The sequence below is a fragment of the Simochromis diagramma genome, unplaced genomic scaffold (assembly GCF_900408965.1).
Source record: "Simochromis diagramma unplaced genomic scaffold, fSimDia1.1 OVJJ01000753.1, whole genome shotgun sequence".
Taxonomy (NCBI): Eukaryota; Metazoa; Chordata; class Actinopteri; order Cichliformes; family Cichlidae; genus Simochromis; species Simochromis diagramma.
The window spans coordinates 11,999,720-12,019,277 of record NW_024387523.1 but is presented as its reverse complement, the minus strand read 5'-3'; the positions used below and the strand labels follow the sequence as shown (position 1 = coordinate 12,019,277).

General features: G+C 42.5%; 1 protein-coding gene across 4 annotated transcripts; it reads right to left on the bottom strand.

Moving 5' to 3' along the window:
• Positions 1-1,940: 1,940 nt before the first annotated feature.
• ubp1 (upstream binding protein 1) lies at positions 1,941-18,546 on the bottom strand. 4 transcript variants are annotated; one of them, XM_040020602.1, is made up of 16 exons: positions 18,257-18,546; positions 13,730-13,881; positions 11,947-12,023; positions 11,751-11,856; positions 11,545-11,651; positions 11,241-11,393; positions 11,045-11,155; positions 7,869-7,976; positions 7,545-7,651; positions 7,400-7,454; positions 5,772-5,865; positions 5,559-5,649; positions 5,268-5,386; positions 5,027-5,169; positions 4,309-4,360; positions 1,941-4,213 (listed from the first exon to the last, which is right to left on the bottom strand). In XM_040020602.1, exons 1-16 carry the CDS (start codon positions 18,325-18,327, stop codon positions 4,176-4,178), a joined length of 1,584 nt encoding a protein of 527 aa, XP_039876536.1. In that variant the 5' UTR covers positions 18,328-18,546; the 3' UTR covers positions 1,941-4,175. The 4 variants fall into 4 exon arrangements, with proteins under 4 accessions (XP_039876536.1, XP_039876535.1, XP_039876538.1 ...); XM_040020601.1 differs by lacking the exon at positions 18,257-18,546 and adding an exon at positions 16,941-18,126; XM_040020604.1 differs by lacking the exon at positions 18,257-18,546 and adding an exon at positions 14,598-16,925.
• Between the last annotated feature and the right edge of the window lie 1,012 nt (positions 18,547-19,558).

The window sequence follows — 19,558 nt, the reverse complement described above, 5'->3', positions numbered from 1 at the left end:
CAAGGATATTGGAAATTTAACAAATAGTATACAAACAGCTGGTTGTTCAGTTTACCTTGCACAAGGAAGCTGAACAACACCAAAGGACCTAGAAGACCACTGAAGAATGCAAAAGTGGATGATGGCAGAATACTTTCTTTGGTTAAAATAAACAACTTCACAGCATCTGCGTCAAGAGCGACGTACCATTATCAGAAAAAAGCTTCTGAATGTGAAAACAGAGGTGTTTACAAGGTGTAAACCACAGGGTACAATCAAGAACAGGAAGGCCAGATCACACTTAACTGGAATACACCTAAGAGAGCCTGCACAGTCCTAGAAATAAATTAAAACGAGCATGAACTTGAACCACAACGATGAGGACAGATAATATAGAGAAGGAAAGGATCCGATTCACCTGATCTCAACCCCAAAACCTTTGGGTTACTAAAGATAAAACCGAAAGCAGAGAAATCCACAAACCGCAGCAGCTAAAAGGTGTCATCCAAGGCACATTTGGATGTTTTCACAAACTGTACAGCGCAACTTTATAAAAGCACTGAATATTTTACACATTATAAATTCTATTTTCTATAATTTCATGTATCCTTTCTTTTGTTTCTTCATTTTCTACGTTGTCACCAAAATGGCGAAACAGTTATGTGCAAACACTTGTCAGTAAAGATGATTATTGAGGATAGGCATATCCCCCAGAGTGTAGACCCACTGATGTGGGTTTTTGTCTGGTTTGGTCATTAATTTGCACCTGCTATATTCACTCCTCAGCCCAGGTGTGATACAGCCTCTGATAAGAGAAAACCAGAGTGACAATTAGCATGATTTTGGGTCCTAAACATCTGCTTTGGGGGCTCACAGGCAGGTGTTTTGTGCTCACAATCTGCTTGATAAATTATGAGTCAATGCAGCGCCTCATTTAATTGTCCTGCAACAAAAGGCACACCACAATTCTGTGTTGACGACCTTTAACACACTCAAAGAGATATTTTCACTGTCTCCACGCAAGGTGCTTCCTGTTGATCATCTTCTTCGTGCTTATCTCTGAAACATCAGGAAAACATTCTGCAAAAAACTGTTGCTTATGCAGGTAGGAGCAAAATATGTCTTAACTCTAACCTAGAAAGGAGTCTATATGATGTCTGTGTCTGCAAGTGTGCATGCCTTGGCCTTACTGATGATGATATTAAAGGTGATTTTTGACAGAAGGATATCAGCAGGGGTCAAAGGGAAGGTTTACAAGATGGTAGTGAGACCTGACGTGACGTATGGTTGGAGATGGTGACACTGATAGAGAGAGAGGAAGCTGAGCTGAAGATATTGAGACTTTAATGTGCGAGTGAGCAGAACAGACAAGATTAGAGATGAGGACATCAGAGGGACCATCTGCGGACAAAGTCAGAGACACAAGGGTGAAGATGGTTTGGACATGTGCAGAGGAGGGATAGTGGATATACTGGACAAAGGATGTTAAATATGGAGCTGCCAGGCAGGCAGTTAAAGAGGAAGACCACAGAGGTGGTTCATGGATAGTGAAGGAGGACATCGCAGAGGGTTGTTGTGACAGGATGCTGCTTTGGATAAGATGAGATGGAGGCAGATGGTTCACACTGGTCACCCCTAAAGGAAGCAGCTCAAATTTGCAAATCTATGAAGTCTAAGTTATAAATCATTGACCATCATTTTAATCTTTCTAATGCCTGAACAACAACATAATTGCCAGAATACTCAATTTAAAATAAATGTGTTTATCAAACCTAAATAAAAATAAATAAAACAAATTAACCCACTACTTTTAATTCATCCATTATTTTCATTTTACAAGTTTAGTTTTTGGGTGAAAAAGACAAAAAAAAAAAAAAAAAAAAAAAAAAAAAAAAAAAGATTAAGGGATGCTGTAGGTCTCAAACACCATTACAGTTGTAATAATAAAGCAGGACACCAGACAAAGTTATGAAATCATTTATTCCCAGCACGTGGTTGTGTACATCTCCAGCATATGATACTGTGTACATAAGCATCATCATCATCAGACATTGTACTGTACATCAACAGTGGTCACCTCTCGAGCTCGCACTCTCTTACACACAGTCACACAGACAGTCACGCGGTCAGGCCTTCAGCGGACCAAAACTGCTATTCAAGAGTTCGCCGGACTCGCTCTATTAATGTCTGAGCTGATGACCACAGCTTTACTGCGCTGCGGCGCTCACGTCCTCCTAAAACACCACAAGAGCTACAGTCCTGGCTCTGGCGTGTGGGGAGACAAAAACTTTTTTTTTTTAGTCTCGACATTCTGTTTTATTTTTTTGTTCTCCTTCTCGGTTAAGAAGAGGGTAGGGGCAGTAGGACTACTGACTACACATCAAGCTTGAATTTTGTGAATTTCTTCAGTGCAGGCTTGGTCTCTAACGTCTGGAAAAAGACAGGGGTTACAGTCACTGACAAAAATTACCATTTCCTACCTTTCCCCATCTTCCACATGCTCTTTACTACATTAGCAAGCTAAAACACGGTTTCATTATACCAACAGGAAAAAAGTTTTTTGTTGTTTTTTTTTTTTTTTTTTTTTTTTTTTAAAACTGACATAATGAAGTCTTTGCAAGAAAAGAAAAATGATACGAGTGCACACTTAGACACACACACACACATTCAGACACTGACACGCTCAAGTGTACGCACTTCAAAAATGCTGAAACACCGTGTACCAAAAATCATTATGTCGACTTAACTGAACCCCCAGGAGCAGTGAGAGGCTTCCCGTCACTTTTTCAAAGATAAGGGCGCTCGAAACACACGACTTCCTGCGTTCAGCTACGTAAAAATACAAGGTGGATGTGGTGCTGTGAAGGTTTTCTGCTCTCCAGAAATAAGACTATTGAAACCAGGAGATAGCGGGTGTTTGGTGTTTTTTCTTTGCAAAGCAGATCCTGGAACAGAGGGTTTATTACTTTTGCGCACAAGCAATGCTGCTAAATTTGACTTAATCGTCTCTTAATGCTTCTAAGGTGTCCAGAGTCAGGCAGAAAGAAAAAAAAAAAAAAGCCTATGAATCTAAAAGCCTGTTTGGTCCCCATGATAGGAGGTTTTAGGATAGGCTGACTGTTTTCTTAAGAGGTTTCGTCGTTTTGTTTTTCCTTCTTGCACACAAACGGCCAAGAATCACATGTCTCTGATCGAGTGTTTCAAAGTCAGTACACAAAGCAGAGGAGTCAAATATGAAGTGTATGCGCTGTGTGTGTGTGTGTAAATGTAAGTTAAAGATCGCTCTATTTAAAAAAAAAAAAAAAAAAAAAAAAAAAAGCCAGTATGGCACCAGAAACACGTAAATTCAATGAAAGAAACGGCTGATCCATAAATAAAGCACGAAGTAAAATGAGTAAAAGCTCAGAATAAACAGGACGTGCATCAGGAAAGCTGGGCGTGACGTTGCGTCAGCACAGAGATATGGCTGTAAATCACTGAGGACGACTTCGCGAGACGAGAGTTAATGAAAGCAGTCAGTCTGACAAAGTCAAAGAAAAACAAAAAACATCTACAAAACGCCCGTTTCTTTCCGGGGGTTACCAAGCTTGGCTGATCAATACGTGGTTGGTTAATTAATGGTTTATTAAGACAAACCCATCGTGAATGTTAAACAAGCAGGGCACGGTGGGATTCTCCTTTAAGCGAGTTAGTATGAGATCGCATGCTGTTCAGCAGTACAGGTTACCAAATACTGGCCTAGTGCTGGTTGTGTGCGTTGTGAAGGAAGGGCAACGAGCAATAAGGAAACGCTTTCCTTCTCCTGCCGACCCCCACTCCTCTCCCGGAGCCGCCACCCTCCGATCTCCACACAAAAACCATACAAAAGACAGAAAAATAAAATAAAAAAATAAAATAAAAATACATAGAACATTGCTAACTTTCCCCCCTTTATCCCACATCCCACCGGTCTCTCTTCTTTGAACTAAATCTCCTTCGTTAATAATGTTTTCAATATGAAACAGTGGACACACCCATGTCAGATTCTAACATTTACATGGCTTTAGCGCAGTCTGTCTGCTTCCCGTCAAGCTATCGCTTAGAGAGACAGGGAGGAAGAAGAGGGAAAGAGTAGAGGCAGGCAGAGGGATGGACAGAGGGAGGCTTCAGCTCCAAAACAGAGGGTGGAGAATTAGTGATGCCATCTGTCCTCCTCACTACTTCAAGATTAGATGGAGTCCTTCGCCCGACTCATCTGCAGAGAGGGGGAAAAAGTGAAGGGAGACATTACATCCTCGTCAAACAGTGATCTAGGTTGTGGCTTTCTATCTGTTAGCATAGACTGCTGACCTTTGACAGTGCTGATTAAAAAACAGCTCTCGTCAGGGAAGTTGTAAACCATCTGTGGGAGAGAAGTAAAAAAAACAAAAAAACAAAACAGGGTGAAGCGCTGGAGCTCATGAAGCATTCTCAGCAGGTTAAAGGTTTGTTTCGGTAGCACACAGGTCCGACTCTGAAGAGCGACACAGTGTGTGTGACACACAAAGAGCCCATAAACAACATGCAAATAAGAGACGATGATGGCGTCCGGTTATTCCTCTGTAAGCTGTGAGTGTTTGTAGCTCAGGAGGCAGAGCAGATCATCGATAACTGAAGGGTTGGTGGTTCACTCCTCGGCTCAACACGGGTATTTTTCACTTGTTAGGCAAATGTGTAAACCACTACACTAAACCAGATCTCAAACCCACAACTTCTATGGTGCCTTATTTCTGAGCACGGTGTTTGTGGAGGTATTGTACATCCTGAAAGCTGAGTGAAAAGGACGTCACCATGTCCACTAAAGCACACAGTGAGGCATTTTCCTGTTTATGGGTGGACTGTGGCTTGGGAGGTAGAGTGGGTCTTCTGTGAGTATCCTTGAACCCCAAATTTCCCCTGAAGCATCAGTCAGTGTGTGTGTGGAATAAATACCATTTATTCCACTGTTTTTTAATTAAAGACTTCCACTTCTTGAGTCTTTCAGGGCCATGAATGTGACACTCAAAATATAAAGAGTGTGTGTGTGTACCTGGTCACTTAGCAAGATGTGTATGCCTGTAGGACCCTGTCGGTACACCTGGTTGATCGTTCCCAGTGGAATGCTGCACACGCACGCCATCTTGCGGATGAGTTCTGCAGCTGTGAGCTCCTCTAGATACAGAGCATGGTACACTGCACAGAAACACACCAGACCGGTTTCACGGTCATGATAATAATCACAGACGGCATTTGGTCCCTGATTAATATCAGCAGCATCTGTTCGTCTTTACCGTGTAAACCAGAGGAGAGACAGTGTTCTCCATTTTCGTTAGTGCTGTGTCTATCCAGCAGGGGGCTCTCTTGAAGGGACTCCTTACAGACATATATTGTCAGTCTGGGACGCACTGACCTGCATACACAGAAAACAGCGTGGGTGGTGTATCACAGAGCCTGGAGCTGGCATGATGGGAGATAACTCGCTGTGTTTTTGTTGTGGGTACCATCATGTTATGTCTCTGTCTCTCTTTAACTTGTTTTTTTGCTTTGTATTTACCAGAAGCAGCCACTCATGTGTGACCTACCTGGATTTGAGTGCATTGAAGAGCCTGATCCCATCTGCTGGCCCACAAATCTGGACTAGATCGTCCCGGGTTAGCTTTAACAAATCAGAACCTTAAAACAAATAAATAAATAAAAAGGGAGGACATCCGGTCACTTCTAATACACGCGCACGTCTTTCAACATCATGACCACGCCTGACCACGCTGTGTGTCTGACAACCTGCCTGTGCATACCTGAGAAGTTAGAGAAGAGCCGTGTGTAGGAGCTGAAGCGATTTTTCAGCAGCCACTTCTGTGTGTCCTGTATGGAGGCAGTGGGGCTCAACTGCTGTAAAGAGGAGCAAACAGGGGGTCGAAACATTAACACAACTCAGCCCTACTGAGCTAAACCATATTTGGATTAAAACTGAGGGCACTAAAGCCTCTTTTCCACTAGAACCTACTCAGCTCGACTTTTAGGGTTTTCAGGGCTCGCAAAATCGCAAAGAGTGAAACCTTCAAAAAGTAAATGTCCTAGATCTTGGTTCCACTTGCCTCTTACCTTTGATTTCAGTGGAAATTTCCAATTCAGGATCTGACACAGACTGATTCATGTTCTACACAGTTCTTGCAAGTTCATAGAAATTTCTGTTCAATTAGAACCAAGTATTTGAGTTGATGATTGTAATTTGTTGTTGTAATTTGTGTTTTAAATATTTTTAGATTGATGTTTTGTTTCCTTTACAATATTATACATTAAAGTATAATATTGTAAAGGAAACAAAACATCAATCAAAAAATTGTCCTCTTTTTTTTTTTTTTTTTAATTTATTTGGGCTACTTAAATTTATTTTGGGCTACCAAAAACTGAAGAGTGCCTGCCCCAAGGGCTACCAGGGATTTTGAAATTTTGCGAGCCCTGGTTTTATATTAGGTGGTAGTACCTGGTACCAAAAATATGACGCCAACAGACTGCATGACACTGATTGGCACAGGAGTGACGTCACTGGATGACTCATGAGTGATGCCATCTTTGAAAGCCGGAAACGGGGGAAATGGCGACACATGAAGCGGTGCAGACATTTAACATCAGTTTAGCAACATGTATACCAACGCCTCAATGTCCTCCATTGTTTTTTAGCGTTTGTGTCGCAAACAAAAAACATCACAGGAGTTAAGAGCCACCTCGCTATAATAACCCCACTCACATTGAGCTTTACTGACTTGCAATAGAAAATGACCAAAACTGAGTAAAGTTGAATTGAGCAGGCGCTAGTGGAAAAGAAACTTCAGACAATTTCAAATAAAACACAAAGAGTGGAAAAAAAGTCATGGATCCAAACTCAACTGATGAGTGGAGGTGAGACATTCGTCAGTCACCTACACCATTTTCTCCTCTCTGTAACTGAAAACACTACATTTCATATTACACAGAGATATAATGGCAGATAAATGGGAGAAAATACGCTTTGAATGTTCGAATGTAGCTCAAATTCATGGAGAGAATTAAAATGAAAGGTAAAAACAGCAGAAAAAGTTATCTAAATATCGACTGGAATAAATGTTGCTGCTCATCAGAAACAAACATGGATTTAACCACAGCAGCAGTCGGTACTGCGATTGTGCCACTTACTGAAACTCAATAAAATCTTAACCCTGTGTCATTAAGGGAGGAAAACGTATCATGTGACACGGCAGCAGGTGTTCGTCACAGCAGAACAAATGTTACCATTAACAGCGCCTCTGCACTGTTCAGCCGAGTCGTTACAGCCTGACAGTGACTCAGCACACACGTGGCAAAGCAATCAATTACGTCATCATCTACACCCGAGTCTCTCTTACACCTCTGTTCTGTTCGTGCAGGTGTGTCACTTTTCACTAACCTCCGAGTTGCCATGGCTGCCAGGGTCTGCCTGGTGATTGGGTGAGGACGAGTCACTGGAAAACAGAGACGTTGATTTAGGACCAGTATACACTTTACCTAAAAAACAGAAAGCTCTCTCACTCACACACACACTTTCAAGGTACCTGTCCAGTACTGAGGAGGTCGTGTAGGTCGACAGTGGGGTGGAGGCGAAGGAGAGAGTAGCTGCCTGGTTGGTGCTGGTGTAGGCGTTGTCTGGCCAAGGAGAGCACTGTGGAAAGCGCACTTATTGATACAAGCAGCTCAAACTACACAGAAACAACAAGTGAAAGACATTTAGCTCCATCTAGCCTAAAGTCAAGTTCAGTACAACATCCCCTAAACAGCAACTGACGGCCTCACTAATCAACAATAGGTCCTAAAAAAGGTGGCAGACAGTGTGTGGAGTGATTAAGAGGAGGAAGAGGAGAGCAGAGCAGGATGCTTACACTGCCTCTTTTGGCCAAGGAGTCGCCACAATCAGCGGGAAGTGTCCGCTTGCTGGACTTTTTCAGCTCATGGTCGCCCGCATCCTCTATGATGGGCTCAAGCCTCGTCTACATACAGACACACAGCAGAGATTAACCAGCCAGCGGTTATCACACAAACAACTAAAACCTCCAACTCGATATGTGGGGAACAGATACAGAGGTGTAGTTATCACCGTAATTATAGTCCAATAACATTTGAGCGCATTTTAAAACAGTCTGAGGAGAGTTTCACCCTCACCCGCCAAACACAGAAAAGTCACAGAGACACTATTTCACAAAATAAATGTAATATATTTGATAAAAGGCAATTCTTTAGACTTCATTACTAACTTATTTTAATACAAGCTGCAAAAGATTCAAAGTGTTTTTTTTCCTCTTTATGCAACAAATTGCAAACCATTTTCCTCCAAGCGAGAAGTTAAGTCACTGCAGCAACAGTGAAAATGAATTAAAAGCTGGGTCTCTGATAAAAGGTGCAGAGCATGATTGATGCTAATAAATAAAGGCTGGCCAGCCCTTACTGATGGAAGAAACAGACCCGTCTGGCTGTTGGGGAAGCTGACGAATGTCGGCTAAAATGTTACGCATGTTCTGATATAAACCTTCCGACAAACCGGCGATCTTTGGGGAGAACCACCACCTCGCCCACAATGTCAGCTGGGAAGGACTCCAGACCCCAAAACCCTGAACTGGATGAGGTGTTAAGAAAACTGATGTTCTGACATAGGTGGTTTTATGTTTGTTATATTTACAGTTTGTCCATGTTATGCTTTATGACTCAGTCACACTACAGTAAAAATAGAACGACATCCTCTTTTTCACTGGGAAAACTTTCATCAATCAGCCGGTGATTCTTTTGCTGCAAGTAGTTGCAGCTACCAATTAGGGCCGACCGTCTGACATCCTTGACCTCTGGGTGACTTTGTGTTTGCAAAGTGATTGAATGGGAGGTAACCCGTCTCTATGACAGTCAGTCTTGAGTCAGACTGACTGTCATAGACTGTGGTCTAATTTATAGGCACACCTCGTCTGTGATGCATCTCTTTGCAACAGTGGCTGTATTCTGGTTATATTCTTGTTTTACAGCGAGGTTGCCGAGCACCTGTACAACAGTACAGGTGCTCGGCAACCTCGCTGTACTGTCAAATTGCTGTCTCGCAGCAACTACGTCATCACTTGTGAAGGAATCTCTGTTTCAGCTGTATGAAGTTCTGACTGGACTGTGAATAAAAGAAATTAATGTGAATGTCTATGGAGGTAGATGACCATTTAATCACCAACAGATTGTGCATAATTTCCAACTTAACCTGGGTCCATCTTAAACTGAAAACAAAGTTGCTTTGAAGACAGCAACTGGTTGCACACCTCGTACCAGTCTTCAAAGCAACTATTTTAAAGGCAACGAGGTCACAAGCTTATTGCAGTTGCAGTAATTTTGGTTGTGCTGCGTTCTCGGACCCGTTTTCTCTAGTGTTACTGTAGCATTATTTAGCAAAGCTGTGACACCAAGAGTGCAGTTTGTAGCTGGTTTGATGACCATCTGTGTGAGTGATGTTTAAGGGGGACGTAGATATGAGAAGACCCTGAACAATCTCACTTATATAATCAGCTAGAACAAATTAAAATAAATCCCTTTTGTCACATTAACACAACTATTTAGTCGAGACCAGCTATTCCCAAACTTCACACCCCTGCAGCTTCATTTGAAACATAAACATTTTCAGTGGCACACCCAAACCTTCACTAAAAACGCCCAACTGATGGTCACACATACCTAACAAAGCATTTCCTTTGTGCTTTCATTTATTCATGCTCCAGTGATGAAATTGTTGAACCTGATCTTCTATCAGCAGCTTTAGTTTCAAAATTAAAATCTTTACAATTAGTGACAAGAAAAAGTTCAGGAGCAAAAAAAGCCCCAAAATTAAGAATAACAATAAATAATGGCAATTTTAAAATGAATTACAAAAGACAAGTCAAAACAAGATTCTAATATAGAAACACTTTTGATTTTAAAATAACCCTAAAAAGATGTAATCCTACAGAATCCAATAAGAAATAAGCCAAAAGTTTATTAGTTGGTTATAAAACATAAGTAAAATAGAAATATGTTTCTCATCCTGTAGGATTTAGTCGTATAAACGCTCCACAGATTAAAATTATACGGTCCCATCCATTTACATTTCTAATATAGGAGAATTAAGAATATCAGTTAACTTAATTTTCACTGCGAGCAAGCAGGAGGGAGTACATCAAAGGAACAGCTCAGGCTGTAGAGACGATGTTAGAGAGGCAAGACCGCCTGAACGTGTGCAGGAGGGATACTGGGCACACTGGGCCTGCTGTGGCCCATTCAGACCCCATAGGGGGTTGCAGCCCACACATTGGGAATCATTGGTCTAGACAAACAGTTGAGCTGACAATAAAAGTCTGTTCAGTATCTGAGAAAATATGGTAAAACCACACAAAGTGACACAAAATCCACTTCAGTTGTGTGCTGCAAGTCGACTAGCTGATAGCTGGGCATAGAAATACTAACCAGTTATCCGGTTGTTGTTTCACAGCAGCAGCATGCCTCTGATTTGGTGAACAAATGAGGCGGAAAGAAGGAAAGATGACAGCCGTGTGAGCAAACACGGGTCTCCTAACATTAAACACACCTGGCAAACTAATGTGACATCAAATCTGTGCCACTGCACAGCGCAAAGTGAAAAACATTTCTGTGATTTAAAAAAAAAAAAAAAAAAAAAAGACCACCTCCCCCCAAATAAATCAAAGGAGGGTTTTTATTTTTGGGCTCAACGCGATCGTCGTATTTTTGATGATCTGAGGTTTAAAAACGCAGTAACTGATTGTTTCAGAGTCCCTGACATTTATACACTTGAATGTGAGAAACAGTGAGAAACCACGGCCAACGAATTAAGAGGATTATATGACTTCAGCAGCTTTCTGAATAAAGTTATTGCCGTTCGTTAGTTCTTAAATCCAAAGCATTGTAATTTTCAGACTGGTTGGCAGTGATGGAGTCTTTTGTATTATGAACAAGAACTGAACCTGGAAGCTTGTTAGTATTATAAGCTAGTTAGTGTCAAAGTCACATAAAGCCTAGGAGTTCACAGCAGCCCTGTACCGACCTCTGACAGGATAGTGGTATCGTAAGAAGGCTGGTACTTTTCCTTCTCTTGAGCTGTGCGTTTCTCCATCTTCTCCCTGTCAGTCTTTTGCTTGCGATCTGCCCCCTTTGGCTAAACAGGAAGCAGAGAAGAAGAGATGTAACTGGTGAGTGCTGGCACAGTTTCAAACGTGCCCTGTTTAAGATTGAGTGAGCACCTTGAAGACTTTAATTTGGCAGGAGGCAGAGTGGAGGTGCTCCGTGTAGTCTCCGCCGTCTCCGAGGGCGAACGTGTCGATCTGGATCCTGAAGGGGACGCCCTTCTCTCCGCCGTGCTTCCTGGGAGTGAACTCTGTGCTAATGCAGTGCACCTGCAGACGGCGGGTAGACACGATGAAGTCAAAACGTGTTTGATGTGGAAATTCAGCAGCACGCTGAGCAGGTGGCTCAAAGAGAGAGGATGTATGTGTGTGTGTGTCTCTCTGTGGTTTGAATGAGTGTCAGAGGATGTCTGAGTGTTACCTGCACAAACACAGAAGTTCTTTTGTTCAAGTCCCACAGAAACTCTGCAGCATTCAGCTGGGAGGGGTGAGTCTTTGGCTCCACAATGCCCACTGACATGGGGATATCTGATACACAGACACACACACACACAGAAATATTTGAGTTACAAATCACACACATGAACGGGACAGTCTAAGCAAACATTTCTCGGCAGGCATCTTTACCGATGTCAAGGAGACGGTCGCCAGGACGGTTCCACTTCCATCCCTCCAGCTGCTGGTGCTCTGTGTACTGCAGCCGACGGTCGTGAAACACCACTCGCACTATGCTCTACACACACAGACACACACATTAGATATAAAGTGTCCTGTCTACAGACACAGATGCATGATTGTCCTCGAGCTGTGAGGATCCTCTCACCTTCACCATCTTGTTGTTGAGCTCCGGTAACTCCCCTGGCTTCCTGTTGTCCAACATACGCACCTCATAAGACTGGCCTGAGTGAGAGTAGATGAACATTAAAAAAACAAAACACAACAACAACAAAAAAGAAAGATTTAACAAGGAACAGTGAGTGTATACATATATTTGAATTTAACACACTCAATAAAAAGGTACAGGCTCCTTATTATCGTTTTAAATTTATGAATGACACTGCAGGAATGGTTCCTCTGATGAAACACTCAATACTGGGATTTAATGGCACTAAAACTCATTTTTGGATTACTTGTTACAACTTCTGATTATTTTACTGTGAGCATTATATATTGATGTTATCACATTTAAGGTCCTTTTAAAAAAAACAAACAAAAAACCCAACGTTCTTTTAGTAATTTATTGTTATGGTTTAACTTCCAACTCCTGCCTGTTTAGTTACACATGACTGTGTTTTATTGCACTTTGTGTAAAGAACTTTGAAATGCTAGTTGTGATAAGTGCTATGCAAACAAAACGTTATCATAAATCCTGGACTCTCTCACTGGTCTGCCTATCGACTCTGTAGTTACAGAGTTTAACCTTATCAAACTTCCAGGAACAAAGACCAAAAACACAAAAAAGTAGATACAGAATCCTCCGAGACCACTTGCATTTTATACTCTTTAAGTGATCACACCTGAAGGAAAATTTGCCTTTTAATTCTTGATTGAAGTTTTGTAAAATCACCCCAGTGTGGTATAAAGTTGTGTCACTGCTGCAGTGGTTTATGTTTCAGTTTGTGTGAAACGGACAAAAACATATGCATTGCCAAGTAAACCGTCTTTCCTAAAAAATTAGCACAAATGCTCACACTGCACAGGCTGACCTGTGAAGACACCGCTCAGGTATTTTGTTTATTCATGCTCACTCCAGTTTAATTACATGCAATTTAATCCAGCTTTATTTATATAACACGACTTCACACCAACAGTCACCTCAAGGGTACTTTCTATCGCTACAATATGAGCAATATAAACCCCCAACAATCAGTAAATACCTGACCCTGCTCTCTATCAAACTCCTTCTCAGGCTTTATTATGATATTTTATTGTTATATGCGCAGCAAAAACAGACGTTTAGACCATATGATGAATTTCTTACTTTGCTGGTTTTGTTTTTATACAAAACAATTCTAATAAAAAAGTAAGTTAACTTGTAAATCTTGCATTTTTAAAGTAAAAATTACAGGCAAAAACAAACAAACAAACAAGCGAATAAAACACTGAGTTGGACAGATAATCATTATTAATGCACTGAGAAAGTAAAAGTCAGTGGGGGTAATGGAGTGTTTGGAGGGCAGTACAGTGTTACACAAAAACAACTTTTACCAAGAAAAACCACAAAATCTCTCCTGTATGACCAAACCACCGTAAAACAAGGCCCCTGAGCTGTGTTTAAATAAATAAATAAATAAAATAAAAACTGTGTGTATTGATATGTTAAATAACCTGGAATAATAACGTCTTGTTATGCATTCAACGTGCATTACAATACATTTCAGTAATAGGCAGGTCTTAGTGTGTCACGTTGAGGGCACACGAGGCTGGCATTCACATCAGTAAGAGTTTCATTTTACAGTGATCCCACTGAAATGCATTAAATTAATGCGCTCATTATTTATTGACGTTGGATTGTTGACAGGCAGCCATGCAACACAAACTGGGTCGTGTAAAACCGGGTCAACAACCCCCCTCCCAAAAATCACCTGCCGTTCTTTAGGTCTCACCTTGGTTTAGGTATGTGAGCGTTTCGTCATGCAGCTTGACAGCGGGCGAGGTGGCGGTGCACAGCACATACTGGAATGGGGGATTTTTGGTCTCATTTTCAGGAGGGAGGCTGGAGTCCTCCTGCTTAAAGATTGGCAGAGCCAGCACATCACTAGGAGGGGCGAGATAGAGACAAACAAGTCAGCGAGGGAAAAACAAAAAAACAACAATACAAGAACAGTTGTGAGCGACAAGTTTTCCCCGTTAGGAGCTGATTTGGCGTATTTTCCTTGGCACTGGCCTCAATATTTTTCAACTAGCTTTTGTCTCAAAGTTAGTTTGAATCTCCAGCACCATGTGAGCTCCATCCTGATGACAACATAATCACTGTGACCTTCCTGAAGGCAAAGGAAATCGTGTATTTATGCATCAGTACTGGACGACCTTCTCTCAAATGTTTGTGTGATTTTAACACTCTCACTTCACTCTTGATATGTCACTTTCAGTTGGGCAATATTTCCCTGTCACAGTGTGGAATAATTCAATGGATCACCTTTTTTTAGAATAAGTGACGAAGACTATCCATCGATCAAACTGTCTCTCTAATTATGTATGCATGAGTCCGCAGGAGGATAAATGAACAGAAACACCCAGAGATAGCCTTAGCTGCTGACATATACCATCTCTCACGCTTGGCAGCCACTCTAGACAACGTTCCCGTACTTGGCTCACCCTGACAAATGCTGTGGGAGTGTCAATGAGGGCACAGAGAAGGGTGAGGAGTGTGTGCATGTGCAAAAAAAGAAGTCCTATCTGTGCAAAAATATGTAGATCAGGGCATCTCATTACCTGGAAAACTAATCTGGAGCCAAACTAAAACCACCTTACCAAATTTCAAATAATTCCTGCAGCACCTTCCTCAAAACAACGAAGTCTTTCAAAGAGCTGCCTGCTAGATTTGTCCTGCCCCGTATCGCTTTCTCTCAATCACTCGCCGGTGTGTTTTCTCTGCAGAGCGAGCGAGCCCAGGCAGCACCAACATGGGTGCCACAGCCCAGCTGAACCATGCTGCCCACGAAAACTGCATCTGCTTCCTGAAATCTGAGGAGCTCGTTCCACTGAATAACACCGAGACATTCTGTTCCCATCGGCTGCTGACTCCAAACACACCCACGACCCACCCCTGCACCACAGACAGACAGCAGTATGTCTGAAGCACAAACTAATACTGTCAATGCATACCATATCCTGAATACCAGTAATCTTGCTTACACACATAAGCGACAGGCACACACCTACGTCATGCTCAGATAAACACACGCTAAAAGCAGACGGATGCAGATAAAGCACATGTATGCCCTCGGCGGGCTTGCCTTCATCATGCAAATATCACGACCTCCCATTAACCTGTTACATAACAGTGCACGCATACTAAGAATTACTAATTGAACAGGTGGTTTATAACGAAGTTACTCAGCTCAGTCTTTCCACACATATCGACTTCAAGATATATTTGGTGACCCTTTTAAACATTAGGAATTTATTTATTCCCCCCCCCCCAAATGGAAAATCCAATGACTAATGACCAGCAAGTCTCAACCTTTCCTGTACTGGTATTGTGACAGTTCACACCATCATTCAGCTGCTTCCCCAGAGAGGTTCTCGTCCCTTGTCGGATGTACTATGACAGCACAGTTGCAGGAAATGCACATGCATCCTCTGCAGACAGATTATTCTCAAGTAGTGCTGCCCAGCCAGAGTAAATATGCACCATCAGCATAAATGCTGGAATAACCTGACTAACCAGAAACCAGGGAAAAACTGGCTTGTTATTATATTAAAACCAGAACTATGAAGATAAAATTTGTTACTAGACTGCATGTTTATTGGCCTCTGCGTGTACAGGCAGGTGAGATATTTTGGCAAAAACCAACACAATGTGTTTAAATAAGGGGTTGGGCCAGCAACACCTGAAAACCTCAACATGCTGGCATTCATCTTACAGCTCTCTGGAAATCTACTGCAGGGATGAATGCCAATATTCCAAAAGACACTCCCTTATTTGGTCTGTTGATGGTGGTCTTTGGTACAAGAGGGCACAGACATTTAAACTGGACTAAGATCAGATGAGTGTAAAGGTTATAGCATAGGACTGCTATAAGCTGTGGGTCAGTGTCATTGAAAAACTAACTCTGCATTGATCTGAAGAGACATGTTCCTCTAATAAAATAAATGGGTCCAACATCTCAGAGTCACCAGACTCCCAACAGTTCAATCTAAGTTTGCTGCTGGAGAAATACCACTGAAAAAAGATGTAGTATGCTTATGGACTGCCTGTGTGGTGAAACAGTTTTAGGATACATATAACCATGCAATGAGAAATAAATACATAAATAAATTTTTGATTTCCAATACTATTGGAGTCACACGCACCTCCAAAAACAAATGGGCCAAACATGACGGTGTGCTAGTGTAAAAAGATACATTAAGTGTATTTACAGTGACTAAATTGCTGCTACATTTTCTGAGGAAAATCATTCGGGAGGAAAGCAAGAGTTTCAAAAAATGTCAAACAGAGTTAAAATATTCAGACTAAAAACATATGATCATGGATCACTGCTTAGAGAGGTCAGGAGCAGGTAAACAGAAAAAAATACTGGCTTCAATGATAAAAGATTAGGTACATATATGTCCTGAATTGAGGGAGGAAAAAAATGCTTGAGCAAATTCATTTATAACCTAGAACAGCTCCATTAAAAAGAGTCTAAATTCAGTCCCATCCGCCTAGACATGTGCAGCCACTTGTTTTCACATAACCCTGATTATGAGAAACAAAGCCACAGACCTGTTCTTAAAACCAGAACAGTGTCTTCCTGACTTCCTGGATGTAACAAAAACTTTACCCATGTCCTTGCAACATACGCGTGCATTGAGAAACAGTGCAGACTGATTAAAAAAAACAAACAAAAACAAAACATCTTTGTCCCTGGCAGTATGACACGTGTCCCCTTCCCTGCCTTTGTGTGTGTTTAGAGAAATTAATCTTCATCCCTGATCGTGGCACCCCGCAGTGACTGCTCGAGTCCAAATCCCAAAACAAAGAGAAACCATAACACCCAGCACAAAGGGAGTAACACACCCAGGGGGGCTGTAATGTTAACACTCAGAGAGCTGTTCTTGCCAACGACCCACTGAAGCTGGGACTGGCATGTTGTCTTCAGTCTCTCTAACCTCATGCTGTAGGCTCCAGCGCCCAGCTCCTGCCCGATGCCGGACAGGCTGGCGTCGAAGTCGTGAACCAGCCCCGACTCGATGGTGGCGTCGTCCATCTTCAGCACCCAGGCCATCGGCCCCAGCTCCTTGTCCTCGGCTTCTACTCGGATGGCCGCCAGCTTGCTTCAGGTACGAGAGGTCGGCTTATAGAGGAAGTGAGCTCTGCAGCTTCTGAATGACACCCGTGAGAGGAAAGTTATGCTGCTAGCCCGCTAGCCGCTCCCTGGCAAGCTGGGCAGGCGAACCGGTAGCTTTCCACAGAGACTGGATGCATTGCCATATCTCCACTCGAGTTCTGAGAGTTTATTTTCGCACAAAGGGATGCTCCAAGACAGGCAGACTGCCTGAAAGTAACCTAGAACCCACTCAGCGAGTAAATAGTTAGTCGTGACTGAAGATCCGAGCTGATTGTCAGCATGCTAATGTTAGCTAACAGCTAGCTTTGAAAAGGAAGCTTAAGCAAGCTAGCCTGAATTCAGCAGCGCCTTTGTTGCTTCAAGTATCGAGTCTTCATACAGTCCGACTGACGTTTGTTCAGCAGAACGACACAAGCAGAGGGAGGAAAAAATATCGTTTTAATCCACACACCGCATCCCACGCAGCGCCCCGCACCAGCTGTTGCTACCGAGCTATGAAGCTAACTAGCATCAACTTCACTTGCTTTGAGCTACGTCCGGTGACCTAAGAGCGGCTCTCCTCTGGCGCTCCCTCTACCATCCCACTCCGCGCTCCTCTTCTCATCGCGGGGCTGGAATCACCGCCGGGGCTCCTTATTTTTAACACGCAGTCCGTTAACCATCCAAAATGAAGCGTTTGACACAAAACCGAGCATCAACATGGCTCCCTCAGCACACAGACTGTCGGTCTCTGAAGCCCGCAGGGCTGCCACCGCCAGCCTCGGGAAGGATGCCAAAGACTGAGTCCAGCCAATCAGAGGCCGCCCTCTGTGCCCAGCGCAGAATTATTAGCCAATCAGCAACCTTCGAGCTTCCGTCATTGTGTCCAACTGTAGTTGCGCTCTGCCTCCCTGAAACTATAACACATATCTACAAAAAGTCGTTACTGTCAACAAATATGAACCCTGTAGGCATGCAAACACCCCTCAGTGTCAAGTAAAAATAATGTTATATCTCTGATGCAAATACAGCGACAGGGCGCTGACCTTTTCACCGAGAGTTATTTATTAACAGGTATTGTTGTTGCTCCAAACACCCACACTGTGAGGATATAAACTAAACCAAACATTTACATTTGAGGTGTACATGAGCGGATACCTCGTATAGCCGCTGTTCTGTCTCTGTAGGGGGGCTCGGAAGTTTTCAGTGTACGGCTGCCAGAACAACATCGCGTCTCATCAGCCCTCTCCTCACTTCTCCTGCACATAAACACCACTCGGCCCGGTTCCGACGACGAGGTCCAAACGGGAAATCAGTGTTTCATTCATGTCAGTGTCGAGCAAGAAGGAGAGTCCAGTCCACAGAAGATGGCTACAGACCTTTTGCACTCTCTGGTCAATAATTACGCACCGCTCGGACCCTGGACGTGGCGCACTCTCAAGTCTGTTTTTCTGAGTGGGGCACACACGCTATTTTGGCCCTGAAAGGGAGGGGGAGGTGGAGGGGAGGCCCGCCTCATGACTTAAAGTCCTTCTGTCTGACTCAGGAAATTCAGAATATGGACATAAACACACAACAGTCAACACCAAATATGCAAACATCAAAGAACACAAGGGAGTAACTTTACTTGTCTAGCATGGACAGAACTAAAATTCATGTTGCATAAGTGTTGGATAACACTTGTTCATTTTAAATTAAGAATTTGCAATGGACAGCTTGTAAAAAATCTAATAAAAAAATCCCCCCTTCAGTTTAAAAATATATGAATACAGTAATTACTACAATAAAAAAAAAAATCAATCAGTTCTTGTACATTTGAATAATGTAATAATAATATGTTTTTAAATTCAGTATATATATAGGTGTACAGAGGCCGTTTTAGCAGTCATCACTCATGTGTTCCACATTTAGTGTCACCAAAAGCAAATTTATCATGTAACTCTAGTTACATAAATGCACAACTGAAAACTGCTGTGTTGGTTAACGAAGCAATGATCAGGCGAGTCAAGACTGAAGCTATTTGGTCACAATGACACCAGGTGCATTTGGAGGAATAAAGGTGAGGCTTTTACGCCTAAGAACACTACCAAGTGTCAAGCATCGCGGTGGTAGCATCGTGCTCTGGGGCTGTTTTGTTGCCAGTAGTACACTAGACAAATTAGCTAGAACTTTACCTCAAATCAACATCTAGATGGTTGAAACTTGAAGACAGTTAGGTGTTCCAACAGGAGGATGATCCCAAACACACACGACAACTGGCTTTGTAATAAAGTAGGGTGACATTACATTGCTGGAGCAGGCTTCCCAAAGCCACGACCTCAACCCTATTGAAAATTTGTGAAAGACCCCTAAAAGCCAGATCCTTACCAAGAAACCAACTGATTTAAATGAACGCTATACCAGACACCAGAAGCTTGTTGATGCCTACCAAGAGAGTGTAGTTGAGGTGCGACTCACTAA